Genomic DNA, 25,795 nt, shown 5'->3' with positions numbered 1-25,795 from the left:
TCCCCAAATAAAGAAAGTACATTCTGTACCATTTAATGCTGTGGTGTCAACACCACAGATTGGAGAGCTTTATCAAGTCACGATCGGTTCTTTTGCCCAAACACATTTAGCCACAAACAAAGCAGACATTACAGCAAGGTCGGGTTTACCCGCACAAATAGTAACGCAAACTTCCGTTGCATCTATCACAATAAAAGTAGTTTTACTATGGTGAATAAAATCTTTCACCACCACTATCTTGTAGCGCCATAAAGCGGCCACAATTTGAACAGTTTTATGAAACAATAACTTTTTTGTAGAAACAATTTTCATTTGTGAAAACGTGTAAATATTTATTAAAAATGCTGACGATTCATTGAATTATATTTCTATCCACGCCACTAGAGAAAACTCCACCAAAAAGCTACGTGCTCGACTAAAATAATTTTTTATGCTTCTTTAAAGGGCGGATATGCTCTACTTGGTTAATGCCCTGCCTACATTTTCAAATGTTTGAAAAAAAAGAGGCGAAGGCAGTGGGAGAGCCAGCAGCAGCGGTCTTCCCATCATGCACTCCCCGATCATCAGCGGGAAACCAAAATGGCGAACGTGCTGGGGGAAAATGAGCCGTTTGTTATTTTCTGAAGAAGAAGAAGGCACAACCCCAGCCAGTTATCTAGAGAGCCCTTTGCAGTAATTTCAGTTGCAACAGGAGCGGGATAACAGCGCCACGCATATCGAAGTTATTATTTTGTTGTACGAGTCATTTTGTAGAAGCGGAGGTGGCCGAATGAGGTATTGTTGTCATCATGTTTTCCTCCCGTTGGGGGGTGTGGGTCCGACGGTCGGTCAGCGACCTGGCCGGGGTTACGGCTCTGCATGGGCATTAGAGGAGCTACGAGCCAGGCCCGGTGGCTAATTCATGTGATTTCAGATTAGCCGAGTATCTCATTATCCTCCTATGGCTGGTGGTGTCCATGCTCACTTTTTAGCCGAACAAAGAGAACCTCGGACTGACGGACAGTGGCAAAAAGGAAACAGGAGGAAAATAATCCAGTTTAATTTACTGGACATTATTTCTCAACAGAACATAACGTGTCTGTTTCTGCATTTGCATAATTAAAGTAACCACTGTTTCTTATATTTACAACGTGTTGCCAGTGTTTAGAAGTACAATAACCGTTTTCTTTATTTACTGCAATGGAAATATTCAGTAATGGCCTCCAGCCATCTCACTCCATGCCTGGTGGTGGTTAATTACCAATCAGCACTAATTATGAGCATAGTCACCTGTTGTTTGAAGCCACTGGAGAGGAAGTGGCATGCGTTTCACTCACTTTTTCCCAAGTTTGTCTGTTGTAACATTGTGTTTCCCCATTACACACAGAGGGCAGTATTTTGGAGTAGCTGCACAGATATCTGTGCATTTCATTCACATTGGCTGTTTCGTAGAAAATTCACCACCGTCCTGGGTTATACTGTTAATTGGTTGTAATAGGCTACTGCTTTTTTGGCAACAGAAGAAAGGAAATGTTTCTAAAACAAATGTAGCATGGTTTCATCTGCTTGTATACATACTTGGTAGTTTAACTCTCAGCAGCACACAGATTGTGAACAGTTCAAATGTATTGTAGCATCATGTTTCATTGTCCCTCACTGTTTTTCAGAGACTCGGGGGTTGTAGATCACCTGTCTGTCCATCACAGAGGTCACCCCCAGCGGCAGCAGCAGGCTGTGTCCCTGTCCCCGGCCAGCCTCTCTGCCAGGGGACAGTATGGAGAAGACGACATGTCTGACAGGTTTACAGAGGGACAGGACGTCTTGGCGCGGTGGTCAGATGGCCTGTTCTACTTGGGGACAATCACAAAGGTTAGTGTTAGGAGGTGCACTCACAGTACAGGACAGTCAAAATGTCTGGGACTTGGTAACAGACCAGAGGAATAGCACATTAACGGGTCTGTAGAAATATTGCGGCATTTAGAAACAAGTGAATCTCTGTTTTTGTTTTCCATTTCCAGATAGATCGGGACAAGCAGCGATGCTTTGTGGTTTTTGAGGATCGGTCAAAGTCTTGGGTTCTTTGGAAGGATATACAAACAGGTAAGATTCACATGTTGTGATGTTTGAATTTAACTAAGTAATTGTTTTGATAATCGACAGGAAAGGTAAAAAATACATGTGCAGTTTTGTTGCCTGTAGTGAATAGGAGTTTTGCATGATTTATTTTGTGCTGTCCAAAGCTGCTGTGTGCTTTCCTCTCTTAGACTTATCTCCTTGCTTTTGTCACTGGCAGTTAACTGTCTACTGTATCAGTACAGCAGCAGTGCACAACTTATGTGTAAAGATGATAATGGAAAAAAGATAGAGGTTTTCAGTTAAAGTGCAAATATGAGCATTTTTAAGAATAAAACTGAACGCAATTTATGATAAAATAAAAATAGCCTGTGCAAGTCTCTCTGATCATAATCATAAACGTAGTTGGGGGCTATTGGATTATTTTTATGTCTACTTTTCACACATCTACCTCAGGAAGTCTGTTACCAGAAGTGGTTTAAAATCGTGCAAATATAGAGGCCAGAATGTCCCCAATACTTATTAAATAATGTTAAATTGAGTTGCTTTCTCTCTTACTTAACTTTTGAATTTGCTTAAACACCACTTCTCTCTTTTGCTCGTCCTCATAATTTTTGGACATTGAATCTATTTGAATGTTGCTTACAGTTGGCAAAATGCGATTGTTGCTCATTATGTCTTTAAATCCTAAAACATTAACTGATCTTGTTTACTCGGGATTTTTTTTGTAAGCGCGTGATAGTCTACATTGAGGTGTTTGGTTAGCTTGCACCTCTTTACATTTGTAGGTCAGTTTTTTGCTCTGATTATCTTAATGTCTGTCTGTTTCAGGGGATGAAGATGATGAGGATGACGATGACGATGACATCGTGTGCTCCATATGCCAGGATGAAACTTCAGAGGAACCCAATGAGATTGTCATTTGTGACAAGTGTGGACAAGGTACCATTTGTTGTCCTGGGTGCATTTTCTCTCTCAGTGGCTGCAGAAGCACAGAAAAAGAAACCTTCCTTTGCGTCATCTAGTCCGATGTTCTTTCCCTTCTCTGCATTGCAGTGTTTTCAGGAAAAGTAACTCCAGTTTAACACCTCTTAGCTGAAAGGCACCTCAGTGCTATATACCAGTTAACGTTAATATCAGTATTAAAGTCAAAATGCAGACAGTTACTTATACTGTGTAATTTGTTTAAACCAATTAGTCTTAATGGTTTTCCATTCTTTCATTATTACAGACTGGGCTCTAATCGGTTCCCAACAGAGTAGATGGGTATTAACCGTGGACCGCACCGGTGTGTAAATGTCTCCATTGTCTTTTAGGTTACCATCAGCTGTGTCACTCCCCCATCATCGATGCCGCTGTCATCGACTCTGATGACAAGTGGCTTTGCTCAGAATGTGACCTCATGTCTATACCTAAGGTACAGCCTTTGTTCTTAGTGTAAATACATAAATCCTTTAGTGGCTAGTATAGATTTCTTAGTTTAAATGAGCGTCATATAACATTTGTGTATACTACATGAGGATGCTTTTTGTCTGTGTGTTTTACAGAGGGGGAGCACACATAGACGAGGATCCTCTGTTAAACGCTTTTATCAGCAGGAGCAGCAGCAGCACACAGAGCTTCACCTGTCCTTCCCATACGCCCTGGATGAACTGGTTTGGGACCAGAGCCACAAGACTAACATGCAGCAGTGCTACTGCTACTGTGGCGGTCCAGGAGAGTGAGTTACACATCACATGCTTTCCTTCATAGCCATATAAGTAAATATTGTGTATCATGGCGCAGCTTAACTCTCACTGTCTCTTTGCTTGTAGCTGGTACCTGAAGATGCTGCAGTGTAACAGGTGTCGTCAGTGGTTCCATGAAGCTTGTCTCCATTGCTTACAGATACCGTTGCTCTACGGAGACAGGTGCTAATGCTTAATACTTTCATATAATTATGATATATCAGTTTGTGTGAATACCTTGTGTTTTTATATGTCAGAACACATCATGTTCTGTAATTGCTCATACATCTTCAAGTAGTCTTTTGTTTATTAGTATTTATTTTTTGCCTTCAGGTTTTATGTGTTTATTTGTTCGGTTTGCAATGGTGGACCAGAGTACCTCAACCGGCTGCCTCTCAGCTGGTAAGTTGTGTGTTTACCCTCGACAAACACAACCTTTCTTTTAAACCATGTAATTCAACTCCCTCATTTTTAAAGAAGTGGTTTTCAAACATAATGTCCCACTGTGCATGTTTGAATTGTTTAATGGCCTTTTGAACCCACGCGGTAAATGTGGCTTTTCTGAAAATGTTTCAGGAAGGATGTCACACACCTGAGCCTGTACAACCTGAGTGTGATCCACAAGAAGAAGTACTTTGACTGTGCTATGCACCTGATGGTTTATATCAACAACAACTGGGAGCTGCTGCAGCTCGGCGAGGCAAGGACACTTGTAATGAAGTTGTCAATTTCAGACTAAGATACTTTTTTTATTTATTACTCAAAGTTATTTTTCTCCTGATATTTAATATCTTAGTGTATTACTTGGATTTAGCAGAGGAAGTTGGGAATTACATATTCGTGCATCAGTACAAGTAGAGTTGAATGGAGGCCAGAATATCACATTATTATCCTGTCCTAGAGGGTTAATTATCTCTAAATTATAAACACCCGGTGTCCCAAATTGGATTTTGGAACCATATGACCTTAATTTCCAGAGGTAATAATTTTGTTTTCTTCTTCTCTGTCTTTCCTATTGCTGTGCCTACAGCTCGCCAACACTCCAACATCAGAGCGTTATGACAGTGTTCTGGAGGCACTAAACAGCAATAAGTGCATGTAAGTTATACTTTTAACTGTTTTTGTTGACGGCAAAGTCCTTGTGTCCTCTCATCTTTGTCAGTATTTGTTTTCACAGATGTGTTTCTCCTCCACTTAGTGCTCATTCTCCCCTCTTTACAGGTTCATGTCAGGGAAGGAGGTAAAAAAGAAGAAACACTTGTTTGGCTTAAGGATCCGCTTTCCTCCTTCTCCCCCAAACTGTGACGAGCCCACAGGCAGAGTGATGGAGAAGGCCTCACATGAGATCACCATCAAGGGATGCAAGCCCACCAAAGGCCTGTCTGGAGTGAGGTAAGACATCACAGTTAAATATTTGATAATGTTTAAGTTAGATAATCTTAAAATATGTATTTTCTCCTTGGTCCTCTATTTTACCAGTTCATAGTGATAAAAATGTTTGGAGGGAGAGAGAAGGTTATAACCGGGATCCACCTGCACCCCACTAAGAGGACTTGTTTTTGCCACTGAGCTGCTCATATTTTTATTGTGTCTGGAAACATTGTGAAAAGGATCCCTACCAAGATATATGTGGGTCTAATATGTAACGGTAATCTCATATCATATCTCATATCTCTTTACAGCTCTGTGAACGTGAATGAGAGTTGGGGAGTTCTCTTTATTGTTCCTTCCCTTTCTAACCGACACAATCTTAGCTAGAACGAGCACTTTAATTGGACTAAAGACTAATGTCCTGTTTAATTACTTTGCAGTTGCCAGTTGTATTGTTCTTGGTCAACTAGACTTTGCAAACATTGTTTTCACTTTCATCATTTACACTGGAAAATATGGGGTAATAGGTGCACGGTTTTAAAATACAAGAATTATCTTTTAAGTCAAGGTTTCTCAAAAACATACAACAATGTTCGTAACACTATCACTTTATGCTGTATTGGATTAATGGCATACGCCTGATACCATAAAAATAAAGCCAGAGTGTACAAAAAGCTAAATGAACAAAAAAAATGTGCTGGGTTTTGACACTGTCCCTCCCTGAATTGTTTTACAATGTGTGACGGCTTAACAGTTACGTTATTTAATGCACAGCTGCTCTTACTTGTGAAACTGTCATCAAATGTTGTTGGTATTATTGAACTAGAAGTTCCAGTGCTTTAACCAATGGCACAGAGAAAAAGAAGAAAAAGAGGAAGCAAGGAGCGCGATCTGTGGAGTCTCTGGCTAAACCACAACGCTCTGCTGAGCTCTTGTCCCAGGTGTGTGTCTGTGTGTTGCTATACTGTATATACCATGTCTTAGTGGTCTGGCTGTGTACATAGTGTTAGAGGGCTGAATATATTTGCTTCATATAGATGTTCTTGCAGGAAAACGGTAACATTTTTTTAGATGGTGAGAAAATGTTAGTTTGAAATGAACCCTTCTAAGAAATGCTCTTAATTTTGACTTTATGTTAACAGGGAATTAGAAAGCCTGCACCACTAAAGGCCCATGCATTGGATCATTTAACCTCAATCAAGTAAGTGAGCAGTTGCAAAATGTATGTTGTTCCTAAGTGGTCAAAATGCTACTTTGTAGTGGTTACTGCACAGTTGGAGCTACAACTAATACTAGTAATGCTTTCTTTCTATGGTCCTTTGATTACTTGATTAACAGTTGGTGTTACTATGCAACTAAATGACTATTTTCGGCACCTCCACCCTCTCTTTATTGTTTTTACCTTCTTGTCTGTCTTTATCCTTTTATCGTGATTAGGAGTGACAAGTCCCTGCTGCAAACATCAGACGTGGAATCGATAGGAGCACTGAGCACCTCAGAAACTACCTCAACTAGCATTTCAAGAAAGTCCAGGTATGCCTGCTATGAAACATTATACTTGATGCTTGCTTGATATCAGCACGTTGGCATTGTCACTGTGAGCATGTTAACATACTGATGTTGGCATTAACTTCAAAGAACTTGTACGGACTGAAGGAGCAATTCTCGTGGACATCTTATTTATTTATTTATTTTTGCCAATTCTCACTGTGAACTTTGTTTTTCGAAATTAACAGCAGTATTTTTTACTTCCTCTTTTCTTATCAACCACCATCCAGCCTCTGTAGTTCCAGCAAGACGCATACAACAGCCAGCATCATGCCTGTTTCCTCTCCACCTTTAAAAAGGAAGCGTGGCCGCCCTCGACGGGCACTGCAGCCACCCAACCCAGAGATCCCCCCACCCAGCCATGCAGACACAAACCCTTCAGCCACAGAGATGCTGAGCAGCCTCCCTGGCCTCCACTCCTCAGACATAGTTCACGGCATGGACCCCAACAGCCAGCTCTCCCACCTCAAAAGCTCCATCAGCAGCTATTTCGGAGCAGCAGGGCGTCTGGCTTGTGGGGAGAAATACAAAGTCCTTGCACGAAGGGTTACCCTTGATGGAAAGGTGCAGTACCTGGTGGAGTGGGAAGGAATCACTGCTTCTTAGGCTTGCCACGGTCATCACTTCTTTTCACCAGCACTTACAAGAGCCTCAAATCTGTGCTGAGGACACGTGTATCTAGAGCATTAACTGATACATGACTTTGTTTAATTTAGACAAGAACACGTTTTGCTCACTGTAAAGCCTACTGGTTCAGTGTGGTCCAGTGTGATTATCAGACATTTATGGAATATTTTCATGTGTTGTAAGATTACAGTTGATACATGGAAAAATGAAGTATTGTCATTACACCACGCCATGTTTGTGTTATTCTGGTTTTTGCTTTGAATGTTTACAGAAACCCTCGTTTATTCAGGTGTGAATAATTGCTCTACACCTACTGCACCTGTAGGCATTCAGTGAGCGCTTATAGTGCTTTATTTTTAATCCAGTGATATGCTTTTTATTTCATGACCAATAAGTATGAAAACTGTATGTTTATTGACAGAATGTAGTGTCAGGTATGAAATACTGAATCTTGGAGGACAAGAAAAAGAGAGGAAGTTTTCTCTAAACATTAATTGTTTGAAAACTGCAGACGTGCAGTCAGTTAAATCAATTCACTTGATCTTTTTTTGTCGGATAAAAACATGTCCCTTTACAACCATGTCTCCCCTCTCTCTAGTCCCAGATATGAGTACCTCTTGTTGCCTTTTGGCAAGCGTATCCTTCATCTCTGTTTTGAAAAGCGTGCTCATTTGTGAGCAGTTAAGGAGGAACTTAAGAAAAAAAAAAAGACATGCTGCTGCAAATGTTTATTTTATATAGAACCTATACTACAATTATTACTTTTTTGTTCTTTTTCATGTCTTTTCTGTTCATGGATTCACTTGTACATAACAAGATATCCGTTGTGCTGTCATCTCATTTTGAAGCCTTTTGAGCTTTTCAGATCAAGGCAGTATTTCTTATCTATGGTTCTTATAAATATTTTTCTTCTACTTATTCCGTAACAGGTAAAATTTGGATTTGTGGGTTTCCTATAATCAACTTATCAAGTCTGTACCTAAAGGGGTCTTATTAAATTGTCCATTCTTGAAAATAACTTTGTTTTCATAGATTCTTTGGCTAAAAACATATCGTTTTAAATACTTTTCATTTGATTAATTAACCTAAATCTTTAAGGACCTAATTTAGTTGTATTTTATCTGCTAGTTAAATAAACTGCTGCGTAACATGATTGTTGTAAGCCCAGTTACCGTACAGTTCAGGATTGTTTTTGTTATTTGTGCTGCCTATGCAAATTATTCATGGATAAATCTGTTCAGTTGTTTAATAGAACCACATGACTTGACAAGAGGAACTTCAGCATTGTTACTGTGATGATTTGACTCAGGCGTTCAGTTTTCCATGTGATTGGTGGAACAACAAATCATGTACAAGAATGCACTTGGACTCTTTGGTTTTATGTCAAGTTCACCTTATGGTCTACACACTCAGGATATGTCCCAAAGCTTCACTGCATTGCAGAGGCCAGCATTTGCAGCCTGACTGGAGGTTTTTGATACGAGTTGTTCACTCTGTTGTTGGTCAGTGTTTTCATGTCATGCTCTCGGTTATTTTGAGTCATTAACATGTAACATATCTTTTTAGGTATAGTCATTTGTAGTCAATTATACTGCTATGCTTCCTTGTTCAAACTGGGTCAGAAAACTATCACTGGAAAACTAAAAGGCTGTATGTGTCATTACAGGAGGTAAATATTCAGTTAGTATTTAATGTCTCTTTTTGGAGATGTTTCTGATTTTGTCAAAATGACCCTTATGTCGTGTCTTGTTTGTAGGGGTGTATCCAGTGCGTTAAGCTTCTCTCTGTTCAATCACTCTCAGCCTCCATGTTGCTACCACTGACTTCAAGCAGGCTTCTGCAGCCAAAGAACATACATGTAACGTCTGCTTTCTCCTTTTGAGATTCTTCTTATTACATTTTTATACATCGTTATATAGGTTGACGTGTTACTTGTGAGCCTGTTTTGTTAAAGGACAAATAAAAGTGGATATTTTGAACTGTTTCGGGATGTTTACTACATGAACATTTGCGCCTTCTCTGTCGAAACCTAGCAACGTCACCGCACACGCGCCGTTGTTGGCGGCTACTGTCATTGACAACATCTTTCACCAATCAACTCACAGTTAGCTGGGTGTAAACCAATCACAAAGTACGTTGTTAGGCAGTGGGAGGAGACTAGAAAATACAAACTTCTGGATACCTTGCGCGTTCCTGTGTCTACACTGGGTAACCCGAAAACATTTGTTAGTAGTAGTAGTTAATAGTTAGAAGTACGTAGTTTGTACTTGCACCAGAACGACAAAAGTAACAGTTCATAAAAAAGAAAACTGTCGTTGATAGCGTTTGTATTAGAATGATAACGTGAACTAGCTAACCACCTGTTGAGCCAGTGAGCATCTTTGTTTACATTTATCAGCTGTAATTATGCTAGCTTGCTTCCAGTTTTATACAATAACCAGAGATGTTTAAAACATAACCTTGTGATAATGAGTTAGTTGTCGGGTTTCTGCAAAGTTCCAGCTGTTAACACAAATTGAAAATGTCACTTGAGTTGGTGAGAGCTAGCCTCAGAGAAAGCGGTAGAACCGTGGATTCACGTTAGCTGGAGGTGCACTCGTAATTGGTCTAATGTTTGAGGACGAGGAAGAATTAACCAATGATCTGGTCAGTCTGAGGAATCTGCTTCGATTAACGGAGCTCAGCCTGCAAAGTGTGGGACAGAAACTGAGGTGAGATAAATGTAATGACAAAAACCCAATAAGACCTGAGCCAGGATCAGAGCTACTGTACGTCGTTACAGCGTCACTTGTACTACTGCCAGTATTCAAGTGGTTTGATGCTGTATTTAACCCTACCAATCCTCCTTCTTGATGCCCTCTTACAGTCATTCTGAGTGTCATCAGGATGAGAGTTGTCTTCAGCAGAGTCCTGACCACCTGATCTTACAAGACGGGGAGGCATCTGATGTTCCTCTGTCCTCATCTGTCTGTGTTTGCCTGGAGAGGCCCCTCAGTGCAGCTGCTGACAGACGGGCTGCAGCTGGCAGTCCCCTCTCTTCCAGCTCTATGGTGAGAAATATCCAGATATACAGTCCATGACTTCACACAGTCTGTCAAGTTACACTCTACATGCAACTGAATGAAAAGTGCTGTCTTCCATAAAATATAGATAAATTAAATCACTTTTCTAGGTTTGTCAGGTTAACTTGTGTTTCTTTTACATACACTCACTTACTACGTAGTTCATTAGGTTCACTCCTGATAACAAATCCATTCTAATTTAACAGCCCTGCACTAAACACTGAATCCCCCTTTATAACAGTTATAATACTATGAGATTTGGTAATTCCACTGTTTCACTGTCATTGCGGAGGATGTAGTTTTTGATACTGTTAAACTGGATTGAATTAAAGTCTAAAGTGTTTCTGTTATTTAAACTAGTCCACTGACTAAAATAGGATTGTCAATATAATAGAAACATGTGTTGTTATAACACAATTCAATTCAATACAAACTACAAACTGTAGCCTCCAAGATGAAAACACCACAATCAACAGTTTTCACTTAAAACTCATTTAAGACTAATGTTGACTAAATCTAACTAAATCTGATAACCTTCGTGAAGCTAAGATTTAGAGCAGGATTGTTCTGTCATCATGCATCCGGTCTCACGAGTGTACCCAGTGAATTGGCAAGATAAGATAGTCCATACAGAACTCTATATCTGTATAGAGAGAGATTTAATGTTTCCGTCTTCAGTTTATAGTATTGGTAAATGTAATGTTTGTAATAACATGGTAGGGAATTAACTGGGCTAGTTTAACCAAAGGGTAAAGAAACACACCAGTGTACGCCTGCCATTATAAACGTTTCTCCCCGTCTCTTCAGTCTGCCTCATTCAAAGCCCAGTCAGTAGAGATGGAGTCTATTTCTTCACGGAAGAAGGGGGGTTGTGTGCGGCAGGAGAATGCCTGCCTGGTTTTCCAGGATGAACAACTCATCAGTGACCTGGATGCAATGCAGTATGAACTTGCTACCTCGAAATCTCAGGTATACATCTTTACACAGATGATTATTTTTAATTAAAAGACTGGGTCTTGTGTCTCATTTGCGTTCTGAAGATTAGTAGATAGTTAAGTGCAAAGTCATTGTTTTGTAATTGAGCATTTTGCTGAAACATCAGAGGAGGAGACTGAACAACAATGACACAATAAATAATATGCTGTCTGTCTGTGTAATGTATGTGTTTTACAGGTCCGCCACAGAGGTCCCAAGTTTGGCGTTAACAACAATGTGGCAGTCATGAGCGAACAGATTCGTCAGCTTGAAGCGGAACTGGAGGCTCAGGCCAAAGACTTAAAGTAACCACATACACCCAGACTGTACATCTTTAGATATTGCTATTTATGGAACTGTAATCTGACATTTGCGTGCATTGTATACTGAATTAGTTTTAAGATCACAGATGTGTTTATTCATTCATAAAATTAGAATCGTTATTCATTCATGAAACTTCATTCCTAAAACTAGATTCCTGTTGCAAGTAGTCATACAGGGTTTGGAAAATTGTGGCCTATGATGGTTTACTTATTACCTTTACCTTATTTTCCTTTAAACTGACACATCAACCTCTAGTTGAACGCCAGCACTCATTGTCTGTGTTTTCCAGGGAAGCAGAGCTAAGGGCAGACTGTTGTCAGGAAGCAGCAGCTCACAGTGATATTGTGGTGGCGTCACTTACTGAAGAACTGAACTCACTCAGAGAAGAGTTTAACAACAAGACAGCGCTAGGAAAACGGTAATGCCCATATCTGTGCTTGGCTTCTGTGCTTTAATTTATTTCATAAAAGTCTACAGTATTGGCAAAACAACATGAAATATAATTTGTTTTCTTATGATTTCATAAAACATAACATCTAATTATATTGAATGCAGTGAAGGGATTGGTTTGACCATTAGATCCCTTCATCCAGATGTCCCATGTCTAGTTCACTTTCACGACACAATACTTTCTACTGTATTTTACTGACTGTATGTTTTACTCCGTCCACGCAGGGCTGAGCAGCAAAGGAACCAAGCACTTCAAAATGCAGAGAAACTCAAAGAAGCTTTCAAAGATTATAAGGCCACCATTTCCATTAAGCTGAAGAGGGTACATTTATTCAAATTTTCATTTATTTCGCTGAAGTGTGATTTGTTACTTCTATGCTGACGCCCAAAATGTTTGTGTTTTTAAGGTAATGGAAAGTGAGAGCAGACTCAAAGAGAGTCTTATTGAATGTGACAGAGAAAAAGAAGAGCTGGAGATGAAGTTTAATGTGCTTGAGAGGGAGAAGGCTGAACACAGCAAAACAATCAGGTACTCACTCATGAAATTAGTTGTCTCATTTTACTGAACCTTTAAACAGTTTCTTGGTATTTACATGTGGAGTGAGAAATGACAAGGAGGATTTCTGATTGATCATCTAATTTACCTTTCAAAAGAAGGAGCTTTGTTTTGCTGTAAATAAAAGAATTATTGTCATCTCCTCATCTGCCTCATAGCCAGCTAAAGGAGGAAGTGAGACATGCCAAGGCCACAGCAGCCGGCCTCCAAACCAAATTTGAAGAGGCTGAACGAAGAACCTCACACCTCGAGCGGCAACTTGTGGAGCAAAGTGCAGAGTGCAGGGAGGTGGCCTCTGTGCGCAAGGAGCTGGAAGACCTACGGACTCAGACCCACAGCCAGGAACAGAGGGCGACACAGAGCCTGAGAGAGGCTCAACAGAGCCAGGCAGAGCTGTCCAGTCTGGAGGCCATACTGGCTCTGCTGCATTTACGAGAGGTGGAGTGGTGTAAACTGACACGCATTGTTGTTATTTGTGTTCCCATGTCACGACTGTGTGTTTTGTCTGAATGAATGAGGTAACTGGTGGGAACTGCGTAGGAATGTGGTCTGATTAGTGTTCACACCTGTACTGGTACAAACACAAGTGTCACTTGCCATCAGATCACTCAGGATGCACGTTAATACGGGGTTTTACCAGGACCTACAAGATTCATGTCATCAAAACTAGCTTTGGTGCTACAGTAATTGTACAATTGTGTATGTGTTTACCGCTGACCTTGTGCAGGACGTGACACGTGTACTGTTCATGTTTTAACTTCAGGGTGCTGTGGGGCCAGTCTGTGTCAGTCCTTGCATGTTGCCTCCGGTGGACTACTCAGGAACTGCACATCTGCTGAAGCTAAAGCCAGGTAGTTTAAAAACTACTTCAGTGCATCATTTAACACATCATGTGTTATTCAATGTTATATGTCATGATTAAGAGCAAGCTTTGCTCTAATGTTTAAAGACTGTACCTCTGCTGCTTTCTCTACTCACTATATCTAGCTTTTTTTGTTCAGAGGAGAAATTATTCGACACTTTAGTTTGGATGATGAACTTACTCTGCATCCTTCTTTGCACTTGAAGTATTGTGATTGGATAGCCAAAAAGAAAGTTTGGGATAAGCTCTCAGTTATTTGAATCTCAAAATTAAATTTCTATAGTAATACAAGACAATAAAACGTATTATTCCATGCAATATGATGTTCCTGAATATATCATCAAAAAAAATAGAACCGTTCTAATCCTCTGTGTCTCTCAATCCCTGCAGGTGAAGGCTACCAGCAGCTGCTGAGAGTGCTGCAGGCAAAGGAAGCTGAGAGGATGAAACAGAGTAGCGTGATCGAGCGGCTTCAGGAGCGTCTGAGGCGAGCGCAGGAGGAGAACTCGTCCCTACAGAGCTCCATGGCACAAAGAGCCTCGCACTACCAGAGCCTTCACACGGAGCTGCTGGACAAAGTCAGCCAGGCCACGGACACAGAGAAAGAGGTAGGGCACTTTCCCCATGTGGTTTAACTTGATATTTTTACATTATTCATGTCTTTGGTTAACTTTATTTGTTCTCTTTGCTACTTCTCAGCTGAAGAGAAAAAGTGCACGAGTTGCTGCGCTGGAAAAACAGTTACAGGAGAAAACCTCGTCCTACGCTCAGGCTGCACTGAAAAACACCGAGCTGGAGAATCAGCTCTTGGTATAAAACCACACTCACCGCTACGTGTCATTCCTGTCATGTTTCCTATGTTTTCGGAAAGGACTCCATCAGACTACTGTCAGAAACTAAGAGCTGAATTCTTTCTAATTTCAGGAGAAGACCAACACTCTTCAGCATTACCAGTCACTGATGACCAAGAAGCAAAGAGAGTATCAGGAGTCTTTGGAGGCGTGTAAACAATCGCAATCTCATCAATACGTGGAGCAACAGCACAGAATAGAAATGGTGATCTACAATTCACCTTCCATTCACTCAACCTCTACAGTGCAATTCTGCTTCAATCCCAGTTAAATTATCCAACAAGTAATGCTGCCATATGGTTATCTGCATGATATTAAATATGCTGCAGCCAGAAGCTGATAAAGAGGCAGAATTGAGTTTCGGGTTAGAAAGACAGTCCTGATGTGACCATGTTTGTAGTCAGTAATAACACTTTTCTTCTTCTGCAGTTGCAGCTGTCTGTGGAACAGGCTCAGTCTCGGGTGTTGGAGATGGAGCAGGAGTTGAGTTCACTCCAGATGGAGCGAGATGCGGCTCAGAAAGCTGCTCAGCTGCTGCAGACGTCTTTAAACCAGCTCACACAGGTCAGATCATGACACAACCATTTAATTGCTTATTCATAAAGCTTACACCTATCAGTAATTCAATGCACTCACTGTACAGTGAACGGAATATTGCTGATGAATAGAAAACCAGTGTTTTTATTTCATTTCAGAAGAAGCAGACTGAAGACAGACACAATGAGGAGCTGGTCGAGAGTTTCAAACGGCAGGCAGCTCAGTCTGCTACCAAGGTTACTAAAGAGAAACACAAATAGACTGAACTTTTCCCTTGAAAGGAGACCATCCATCATCTGTGACTTTTATACTTTGATCAGGTGTGTGAGCTACAGTCGTCTCTGTCAGCATGTAGAGAAGAGCTGTCTTCATACCTGCAGCAGATGGAGGAGATGAAGAAGAACCATGAGACTGAGCTGCAGAAGAAGAACAACAAGGTGCATTATTATATTTCAGTCTGCCAGAAAGTTCCTGCACCTCTTCCATTTTTGACTTCCAGTTTTTAATGCAAATCTCACATAGCAAGCATGTCCTCTACCCCCCCCCCCCGTCCAGGTGTCCTCTCTGCAGGAGAAGCTCCACAGCACCAGCCTTGTTTGTCAGAGCTCCAGCGAACAGAACCTGCAGCTGCAGTTTTCTCTGCAGCAGCAGCAGACCATGCTGTCTGAGAGCACCGCTCGGGTTTCAGAGCTGGAGGAGAGCCAGAGCCAGCTGCACACACAAGTAAGTAAAAAAAAAAAAAAAAAAAAACAGGTTTACTGGACTGCATATGCACTGTTTAGATTAGCAACTAGATTTTAATTCAGACTTACGACAATATAGCAATTTAGTTTAGTAGATTTGATTATTTTTGATTAAAAAACTAGACAGTATCTAGTTCCAGTGTATGTATGTCTCTGATCATCTCTAGAAAATCATATTTTAAACTTTCTGACTCTATAGTGTGTTTATAGTGAGATCTTTTTAGGAGTATCCATCATTTAAATATATTGGTATAAATGAAAGAGCAAAAACATTGAAATAGTTTTTCGCTTGTGTGCTGCTTTACACAGTTATAATAGGGTGATCATAACATAGTGTGTGTCTGTGATGAAAACAAAAATCATTTCTGATTATGTAATAATAATAATACAAAGATGAATTGTAATAATTTTATTGCACCAATGCTCTTCTATGACCAGTTTCACTGATTCAGGATCATTTAATTTAATCTTATATGGTTCCTCACCCTATAAAGGCGTTAAGATTTATAGCTTCAGCCTGTCTCTAAATGAGAAGTAGAGCAGTTTACTCTAATCCTGCCAAACACACACTCATTTCTCCTTTCCCGTGTACACTGGTGGAAATGAATGCCTTCTCAGTCCTGCACTATAGCTTATATTTGTGAAAGTTATGGCATTTTTGCAGTGTACGAAACCATAATATTTATTGTAATATTTTTCATCTTGTACTGTACAAGCAAAAGATACACAAAAAGGGTATTGGTTTTCATTTTCATTTGTAAATCTAAAAATATTGTGCTGTGGGTTTGTAGGTATCCAGTCTGGAGCAGCAGCTGGAACGAGCCCGGACGTCTCTGCAGGACGAAGTAGGGAAGAGAGAGCAGGACGTCCAAATGAAGGACAAGAAAATTCAGGAGATGAACCAGGAGAATATACAACTCTCTGAGTCTGTTAGGTAAGATCACCTGTACTCACAAAGACACATGCATTAGATAGGAAGAGGAACAAGAGTTATAATATAGAATCTATTGCATCTGATTTATGTTTATAGATCAAGACTATTATTACTGACTTACAAAGCTTTTCATTAGTGGTGTAGTGCTTTGCTAGCTATTAATCCCAAACATGTCATAGGATGTGTAGCCCCCCTTCATTAACTGCAGTTTATGTACTGTTGTGTACTTCCTAGCCTGCAGTATCTCATGTTTACACCACAGCCCGTATGTGTTAGGAAAGAAACAACCCCCCGCCCTCTGTGAATATGTGTCTATAAATGGAGATATTACTTGTTCAAGACTGGGAGACCGAACGCTGATGTACTCTGAGTACTTTCTAAAGAGCTGCTGGCTGGTTTCAGCATCAAGTCACTTTAAAAGTTAATTAAAAAAGTTATATAATAGAAAATAACATGTTGTGTGTTTAAATATTGCACGAAAAGACAACTTTACTTTGTTTGGTTTAACGTCTGTTACACTTCTGGAGTGATTAGTTTGTCTTTAAGTTAACAGTGGGAGCTATGGTCACATTGCTGTAAGCAAAAAGAGCGTTATGCTTAATGCTTTCTGTAATATTTTGTTCTGCATCATATTTTTACTGCCTGTTTGTACTATATTTTCTGTGTTTTTCTCTGTGCGTGCTGCAGCCATCTCACATCAGAGACGGAAAAGTGTCGAGGGGAGCTGATGTCTAAAGAGTCGGATTTGCAAAATCTGCAGAGGGACGTCTCCATCAAGACGTCTCAGATCAGCAGCCTGGAGGAGAACCTGCAACACATGAAGAACCAACTCAGCAGCAAGAGTGACATGGGTAAGATGTGCATTTCTGGTACAGCATGGGAGATGTTCATGTGCTGGATTAGCCCTAAGGATTAGCCCTGAGGTTTAATCTAATAGGAAGTAACTCTTATCTTCTTGTCCCTCTCATCGCTCCCAGTCATGGATCTGGAGGAAAAGCTCCATCGCTGTGAGGCAGATCAGCGAAACTGTGTCCAGCAGGTCCAGATCCTGGAGCAGCAGTTACAGACAGTACAGGGAGAGTTGGCCGACGCTCTGAAGCAGCTACGAGAACTCAAGGAGGTTCTGCAGAGAACCCAAACCGTCTCAGATGAGCGACAATCCACAGTGGAAAAGCTGACTGTCCAGCTTAGGTGAGGAAACCCTCCATTTGCTGTGTTGCTCAGATAAGATCCTACCCAGCGTCTGGCTCATCTGAAACAATGAAACCTGCATTTGTACATGTGTGTAAAGACACATCATCACAGTCATGGACAATATTTCTGGTTCAGGGTTCTGTTTACACATAGATACTATAATGATTACGTGTGCATTTATCCCAAGGAGTATTCCTTGTTGTGTGAGATGTAAAAAGACAATGTTCTGTTTAGACTGCATGACACATCATGTAATTTGTTATGAGCAATATTCAGTATGAAATACTGATTCAGAAAAGTGAGTACGCACAAAGTCACACACATTGTGTAACATGGTGTGAAACTATCGTACGTCAAGCACCAAACTGGATAAACACCCATGAATGAACAATAGAGAAAAAAGTGTTGTCATTGATTGATTGTTGCTTTCACCCTGTTTAGATTCTCTTTAATCTTATTGTGTCTCATTGAATATGAGGAGCACATGGTGGAGTGTAACAGCAGACACATGCGGGCATTTAATTTAGTAACAGTTCTTACGATAGTGGTTATAGGAACGTACACAATGTTCAAACAATAAACTCTTACACAACGTCCTCCAAACTCAATCTATTTTTCAAGAACACGACTTGGTTAGAAGATAGTACAAGTGTTGTTACTGTGGCTTTAACTGTTATCAGATACAGGTATGTTGAGTAACTGTGTGTGTGTGTGTGTGTGTGTGTGTGTGTGTGTGTGTTACAGGGAGACCCACAGGGAGCTGGAGGAGAGAACTCATGAGGTCTTAGACATGGACAGTGCACTAAAGGAAAGACAGGGGGAGCTCCAACAAAGAGCAAAGCTGGTACAACACACACACGCACACATATTTTATGAATATTTCATTTAATTTACAGTATGCCTTTTTTTGCCACCATGTCTCCATTATATTTCTCATTTTCCTGGTCGTCATCCTCAGCTGGCCCAGCTGGAAGTGGCCATCAGAGAGCACAAGCAAGAGATGGAGAGGAAGGTGGAGTTTCTGGAGCAGAGCCTGGAAGCCAGAGAAAGAGAGCTGAAGGATGCGCAGAGGGAGCACTTGGACAGGAACGTGAAGGTCAGGACTCACAGAGAGGGCCCCAACATGTTTTCATGTGCCTATAAATAAACAGCTGTGGGTATTCATCTGGCATATGTGTGTGTGTGTGTTAGTATAAATAAGTGTCCAATCTATTTTCTGTGACGTATGTTTTACGCTAACCACAGTTGGTTGTTTGCCAAAGTTGAAGAGGGAATCAACTACAGTTAGTAGCCGACAGCAGCCAGGAGTAGATCAGAGAAACAAGCGTTCCAAGAAAAGTTTCTAATCCTCCAGATAAAAAGTAACTGTAGGTAAAGTACAAAGGAATGATTACTGTCTGAAAAAGGAAGCAATTATGTTGAGAACAAACGTGGATGATGGAGTGTTCCTCGTCCTCTTCTGAGAGGACAGGTATTGTCCACCCATGACCTGATGGACAGGTAGCAGAAAACAGTTAACAGAAACTAGGCATCGCGATTTCTTGTGTAGTACTCCAGCTGGCGTAACCGGGTTTCTCAACAGGGGCTTACCCATGTTTCGGAAATTAGGAAATGATTCTTCCTTACTCAGACCGAAAACCACGATACTCAAAGTACTCAGGGCCTTGCAAATGCACATAGTGTTTGTGCAATTCCTCTCACTGTCAGAAGGGGGAGAGCAATTTTCTGCACTATGGCTCTAATGTACTGTATTTGGAAAACAGAGTCAGCTTTAGTGGCCAAGTATGAGTGCACATACAAGGAGTTTGATTCAATGCTAAAAGACAAAGTACTTAAATAAGCGTAAAAAATAGAAAAATCGTACAACATAAATAAGACTAACAGAATAAAAAGAAATTTAGAGGAAAAAAATAAAGGACAGAAGCAGATATTTACAATGGACTTGAACAGTATGTTACTGATGGCTACTGTGAGAATAATCAGTGTTTCTGTGCTGGGTGATTTTGGCACACAGTGCTCTGAGGGGAGGAGTCTTAACAGATTGTGTCTGGGGTGTGAGGGGTCCGTGGAAATTTTACTGTCCAGCTTCCTCACCCTGGACCGGTACAGGTCCTGGATGGAGCGAAGGTCAGTACCATTAATCCTCTGCTGGGCCTTCTTTCTCACAGAGTTTATGTGGGAGATCTACTTCAGGTCCTGTGAGATTGTGGACCCCAGGAACCTGAATGAGTCCACGGTGGGGACGGTCCTGTTGCACGGTTGATGGGGGATCTTCCTAAAGTCCACTGTCAGCTCCACAGTCTTGACCGAGTTAAGCTCCAGGTGGTTCTGACTGCAGGAGGACCCCTCTGTATGCAGACTCGCCCCCGTCCTGGATGAGTCCAATGACGGTGGTGTCATCTGCAAACTTCGGGAGTTTCCCAGAAGGGTCTTCAGAGGTGCAGTCATTGGCGTAAAGGGAGAAGAGCTGTAGGGAGGGAACACACCCCTGGGGGGCGCCATTGCAGAGACTCCAGGAGGTGGATGTAGTGTTTCCCAGTCTCGCCTGCTGCCTCTTGTCAGTCAGGATCCACTGAGGGATGGATTGGGGGCACAGTGAGCTGGGACAGATTGTAGTGGAGAAACTTGTGGTCGATGGTGTTGAACGTGGAGCTCGAGTCCAAAAATAAGACACGTGCATAGGTGTCTGCAGAGTCGAGCTGATGCAGGATGTAGTGCAGAGAGAGAAACTCTTTCTATTTTAGTAGCATAAAAGAGAAATGCGTGATCACCAAGGGGAAACCAAACTGAAAGAAAAGGAAGAGAGTTTTGACACAGCCACACTTACAAATGATAGTGATAAGACTGATAAGTGTTTACTGCACTTTGTTTTATTGTGGCAGGTAACCTTTGGTGAACCCACTGCACGGCTCTAAACTGCACAGTTAATATGAGAAAACAGCCAAGAGGATCAGCTTCTGTCAAGTTTAACCCTGTTCTAGTGCATCGTGTTGCTTGTAATACTTTCCTGTGATAAATAAATAAAGGATAAATCATTTTAAAACCACTAATTTAAAGTGAAACCTTGTCAATGGCAAAGCCTCCCTTACTTTTAAATTGTAAAGTGAAATGCCCCCGCTGACTGCACTCATTTATCAGCAATCTGTTTGTCTGATCTATATGGGGCTGATTTCACCAGCTTTCTCTATCCTGCCATGAGGAAGGGTGAGATTTACTCCATGTCTACGGGACATGACAGGAAGGAAAACATAAAATGAAATGAAGCTTAAAAATTACATTCAGAACCTAAAAGAAGCATTGGATGATTACATTAATTAACAGTACATATTATAAAGCAAATTGTGTTAAACCAATATACCCAACTACATTTTATCATTTTACTTTTTCACACTTCTCGATGGTAACATGGTGTCATAGCAGCTCAACATCTATAGATGTAGTTGAAATAAAAAATAATAAATATAGGCAGAGACCTGAAATTATGATTTACATAATTACATTGTGCTCATGTATCTTCCTGTGTGTGTGTGTGTGTGTGTGTGTGTGTGTGTGTGTGTGTGTGTGTGTGTGTGTGGTGTCAGGAGTCTCAGGAGCTCAGCCAGCAGCTGTGCGTTTGTCAGCAGCGACTTCAGAAAGTGTCAGAAGAGCTTGAAGAGACTCGACGTCAGCGTGAGACTCTGAACAGAGAGCTGGACGACGCCAAGTTGCTGACAAAAGAGACGGTAAAGTCAAAGAACAATTTATCACAGTTAATTCATCACCCACAGTGAAATGATTAATTCACCCATTCATGAGCTGCACCTGCTTATGTGTTAGAGGATATGTGGGGAAACGTTTCCTCGCTAGTAGAGAACACACAAGATTTACAGATGAATGAATGGAGTAAAGGGACATTTTCACTTTTCACCTTTCACACTGTTAATCCGGACGTGTACGGTTGTCTCTGCAGGAGGCCCGGCTTTATAGTGTGGAGGAGGAGCTGACTCTGAAGGAGGCGCGTTGGGAGCAGCTGGAGTCCAGACTGCAGGGCATGGTCACTTCTCTGGAGCAGGAGCTGGATCTGGAGAGGGAGCAGCACAGCAAGGAGGTACAGTAGTGTCGGCCATTAAAGGTTATGATAGAGGCAATTAAACGGAGGCTTCGTAATGCATCTCTCACTATTATTTGTGTTTGTCTGTAGTAAAGACGTTTTCAGCCTTTGAGTCATCATATCTTGGTCTGATTTCTTTTCCTCTTTTAGATCATTTAAATGAACGTCCCACAAGTTCCTCCTTTTTCCATCTTAATTCCCTATTTTTAATCATCTCATATATTTCAGACACAGTTACGAAAATCATTTGTTCCGTTTTCTTTACTTCTCTGTCCTCTTTCAGTTTTTAGGCTTGCTTGGTGTAGAATAAAGTGGAATATTATGTTTATTTTTATGAACCAATCTGTCTGTAGCCTAGTGTATTGGGAACATCCACACACCTAAAACCTTACTCATCTGTGTTCCCTGCCTCCCCAGCTGGACTCCCTGCAGCAGACTCGGGGGCAGCTCCTCAAAGTCTCGGAGCAGATCTCCACCACCATGCGCTCCTCTCAGGAGCAGCTCACCGTCAAACTTCAGCAGAGCCAGGCCCAACTCGAGCAGGTCAAGGCCGAGCTGGACCGAGCTACGACTGAGCTGGACCGTACCACGAACCAAGTCGGTCAGCTCCAAACGCAGCTGGACCAGAGCCAGGCTCAGTTTCTTCAGATTAAAACCCAGCTGGAGCAGAGCAGGATTTACTGTGAACAGACCAAAGCCCAGAACATCCATCTACGTACCCAGCTGGAGCAGATGACTGTGCAGTTAAATCAAACCAGGGCGCAGGCTGCCCAGCTCCAGACCCAGCTCCTGGCCTCTGAGAAGTCTGTGGAGACCTCCAACGATTCCCTGCTCATCAAGGTAGACTGTTTTGTTTTAGTTGATGTAATTAAAGTGACATAATGGAAGCTCTGAGCTTGGTTGTCTTCCCATCTTCTGACAGGAGTCTGAGCTGACTCGTCTCCAGGCCAGGATCTCCAGTCTGGGACGAACTGCTGACCGACAGAATCTGTACAATCACGCACTCTCTCTCCCGGCTCTGCACAAATTCACGGACGCTCCGGAGCGTCACTCTCCAGCTTCATCCCCTAAAAGGCTGCAAACAACAGCCACCTCTCCCTCCCACGTCCAGCCAACGCACCCGCACTCTCCTACACACAGACAAACCTGCTCTTCGCCTCCTGCTCACACGTACCCACACCTGTCCAAGAGCCACCAAGCATGCGACGCGTGGATGCACAGCAGCAGCACCAGCTCCTCCCTGGACCTCCCTCCGAGCCTGAAGGCCACACTGAGGGAGGCGCTGGAGTCCACGTCTGCCTCCATTTCCTCTTTCCAGGATTCTGTGAACTACAGCTGGCAGGGCCTCAGTTCCACAGATGCCACAGCGACATCAGACGTCTCTTTTGACCCGCTCACGTACATGGTGGACAAGCAAGGCGACCGAAGCCACAACGTGGAGGAGACGTTGATGCACGAAGGAGGAGATGAGCTCCTCAGCGAGTCAAGGAGGGAGTCTGTGAGCACGCTGGTGGGTCAGGAGGAGCAGGAGGAGGAGGTGGATATGAGTTCGCTGACGGGGATGCTGAGGTTTGTTAACCAGACGTTGGCCATGCAGGAGGATCCCTCTGTGTGGAGCTCCACACAGCTAACACACACCTGAAGCAACTCCAGGTAAAAACACTGTGATCGGTGAGCTGAGAATTAACCTGAGCTGGTTTTCATAGGCTGTGATTTAGTTCTTTTCTCTTTTATGTCATTGAATATCTTTGGATTTTGGATTAGTGGTTGATAACGCCTCAAGTTTCAGGATATTCTCACTCTTTTACAATATTAACTGACAGAATTATTAAATAAAATGGTTCATCTTCAGATCTGAACTCTTCAGACACATGTCTCCACTAATGTCACTTTATAAGTGTGTGATGATAGTGTAAGGATGCGTGTTTATGTAAGATAATACATTAGATGAAATAGTCACAGTAATAAGTTGATGCTAGAAAAGTTAGTTATTATTTATTATCAGTCTGTTTTAACCAGGACTTTGTCAGTGTGATTTGTGCAGAATAAGTTTACAGTGATGTCAAAAACAAAAAAAAAACCAGGATCAAAACTATCATTAGATCTGAACTTAAATGTTGCGAAATGAACTGAAACTGAAGTGAGTGTCAAAATGTAACTTAAACTGCTTTAACTTCTCCAAAAGTTTATCTATGACGTTGTGTGTTCATGTAGGCCCACGTCATTCACAGGAAAACGTGATTAATAAACATGTTTTCAAGGCTTTTAACACACAAGTCTATGGAACATAAACAGTATTTATATGAAAGGGGACTTAGTGAATACTTGATGATTTGCTTTGTCAGCGATGTGTGTTTCTATTTTGTCCGTTTCAGAAGGACGTCAAGGAGACCTCAGAGAGAAGAGCTGTTTGCACTGGTCTGTGTACATATGATATCTGTATTCATTTGTGTGTTTGTACTGTCTAGTTGAGGGGACCACTACTTTTCCAGATCTACTGTGACGTTTCATGTAAATGTAGCATTTGTATTTCACGTTGTGCGTTTTCATAGCGGATATTTATATATTCTAAACCTGTTTTTAATGAACTAAGTGCATTAAAGTTACTTTATATATCAGGACGTTGTGTTTTGTAGTTTTTTCTCCTGAGAACCGTGAAGCCCAACTTCCACTAAGATCTGTTTGAATGTTCCCATGCTTCTCATTACCACTGGGGTCGTGTTACCAGAACAACCAGCTGCTTTTGGTCGCGGACAGGAATGTTTGGCTCAGGACCGTGGACAGGGTCACGCGGTATTAAATAGGATTTTGTGCTCATATCGTTGCATAACAAGAACATCGGGAATATTTGGCTTTTTGGAGGATTTTGGGGATTATTATGAGTCCTTGAAACACTTTTTACTCATCACAGAAGTGCTAGTGGGAACTTCCTCTACCTCTCTGTCATGTTCCTCATGTGTTCATTTCAGTTTCACCTTCTATCTGATACCTACTTTGAACCATTTAATCACTTTCTTTCAGCTGACTACTGGTAACTTTCAGATTTCCAATTTAACACTTCACTCTTCTGCTTTTCTGCTTCATATCTTATATTTGTTTTCTGATTCAATTGTAATTCCAGGTATTTTCTTTTAAGGAAAGTACTCTTTCCAAGTATCCACTGCAAACTGCAGAACCAGCAGTACAGGTTCTCCCAGCTGTCAATCACTGTTTTATTGTAATTGACATTTTGGTCAATATAGTATGTTTGTTCACTTCCTTGTCTGGAGTTAACTGAGCAGGTTGTTGTCACTCATGTTTGTTTAACAGAAAGCTACAGCTGGGAGCCAGCTTAAGTCAGTATAAACACTGGGACACATACAAACCTGACAAACACTGGCATATTAGGCTTATTATTAACTGGCCTATTAGGACCTTTGAGCGTTCTGCAGTTTGCCTGAAAAGAGTCCAGGAAGTCAGTGCCACCAACCAGGATACAGTTCTGTGCATACCTCCCAGAAAACCACATGTTGTTTCCATACTCAGTTTTTTTGTTTGCAGATATTTAGAGCTGGTTGGTACAATGGGTGTGGTTAGACCGGTTAACTGTACCTCTTCTCCCTCATCTCATCTGCTACCACTCACTCTACTGTTGCCAAAGGGGTTTGCTGGAGCCTATCCCAGCTGTCAGCGCGTGATAGGCGGGATACACCCGGGACAGGATGCCAGTCTATCCTGTTTTTATTTCAAACTAAACCGAAAGACTTCTGACCATACACTGATCAGTCATAACATTATGATCCCTAATATTGTGTAGGTCTCCCCTGTGGCCCTGAAAACAGTGGTGATTCATCAGAGAATACACATGGACCGGCCAGGTCAACACCTTGATGTTCTTCATGTTTTTTGAGTT

The 25,795-nt window shown here is 41.6% G+C and overlaps 2 protein-coding genes across 3 annotated transcripts; both read left to right on the top strand.

Moving 5' to 3' along the window:
* Positions 1–533: 533 nt before the first annotated feature.
* Positions 534–9,304, top strand: mtf2 (metal response element binding transcription factor 2). The gene is made up of 15 exons (XM_047590280.1): positions 534–774; positions 1,647–1,848; positions 1,998–2,079; positions 2,884–2,994; positions 3,369–3,469; positions 3,600–3,772; positions 3,867–3,962; positions 4,113–4,181; positions 4,356–4,479; positions 4,810–4,877; positions 5,001–5,171; positions 5,977–6,091; positions 6,293–6,351; positions 6,588–6,683; positions 6,929–9,304. Exons 1-15 carry the CDS (start codon positions 770–772, stop codon positions 7,302–7,304), a joined length of 1,848 nt encoding a protein of 615 aa, XP_047446236.1. The 5' UTR covers positions 534–769; the 3' UTR covers positions 7,305–9,304.
* A 167-nt stretch (positions 9,305–9,471) lies between these two features.
* Positions 9,472–24,543, top strand: ccdc18 (coiled-coil domain containing 18). Of its 2 annotated transcripts, none has more exons than XM_047590744.1 (26): positions 9,472–9,533; positions 10,192–10,375; positions 11,195–11,356; positions 11,561–11,667; positions 11,976–12,104; positions 12,362–12,458; positions 12,544–12,665; positions 12,851–13,130; positions 13,456–13,543; positions 13,945–14,162; positions 14,254–14,364; positions 14,479–14,610; positions 14,835–14,969; positions 15,101–15,178; positions 15,263–15,379; positions 15,498–15,665; positions 16,477–16,619; positions 17,307–17,470; positions 17,597–17,810; positions 18,558–18,657; positions 18,772–18,909; positions 21,395–21,535; positions 21,763–21,900; positions 22,321–22,743; positions 22,826–23,556; positions 24,279–24,543. In XM_047590744.1, exons 2-25 carry the CDS (start codon positions 10,373–10,375, stop codon positions 23,543–23,545), a joined length of 4,128 nt encoding a protein of 1,375 aa, XP_047446700.1. In that variant the 5' UTR covers positions 9,472–9,533; positions 10,192–10,372; the 3' UTR covers positions 23,546–23,556; positions 24,279–24,543. The 2 variants fall into 2 exon arrangements, with proteins under 2 accessions (XP_047446700.1, XP_047446699.1); XM_047590743.1 differs by lacking the exon at positions 9,472–9,533 and adding an exon at positions 9,546–10,036.
* Positions 24,544–25,795: the final 1,252 nt, after the last annotated feature.

Source organism: Mugil cephalus, chromosome 7 (genome assembly GCF_022458985.1).
Source record: "Mugil cephalus isolate CIBA_MC_2020 chromosome 7, CIBA_Mcephalus_1.1, whole genome shotgun sequence".
Lineage (NCBI taxonomy): Eukaryota > Metazoa > Chordata > Actinopteri > Mugiliformes > Mugilidae > Mugil > Mugil cephalus.
The sequence above is the reverse complement of the archived record's forward strand: the minus strand, read 5'-3'. Positions and strand labels throughout refer to the sequence as shown.

What these genes read in the sequence shown, in the direction of transcription:
- mtf2 (XM_047590280.1), top strand. An exon ending in CCGTTGCTCTACGGAGACAG is followed by an intron (nt 3,963 to 4,112) that starts GTGCTAATGCTT and finishes TTTTGCCTTCAG; the next exon opens with GTTTTATGTGTTTATTTGTT. An exon ending in AGCATTTCAAGAAAGTCCAG is followed by an intron (nt 6,684 to 6,928) that starts GTATGCCTGCTA and finishes ACCACCATCCAG; the next exon opens with CCTCTGTAGTTCCAGCAAGA.
- ccdc18 (XM_047590743.1), top strand. Translation starts at nt 9,936, where the DNA reads ATGTTTGAGGACGAGGAAGAATTAACCAATGATCTGGTCAGTCTGAGG. An exon ending in CTCTGCTGCATTTACGAGAG is followed by an intron (nt 13,131 to 13,455) that starts GTGGAGTGGTGT and finishes TTTTAACTTCAG; the next exon opens with GGTGCTGTGGGGCCAGTCTG. An exon ending in TGCAGAAGAAGAACAACAAG is followed by an intron (nt 15,380 to 15,497) that starts GTGCATTATTAT and finishes CCCCCCGTCCAG; the next exon opens with GTGTCCTCTCTGCAGGAGAA.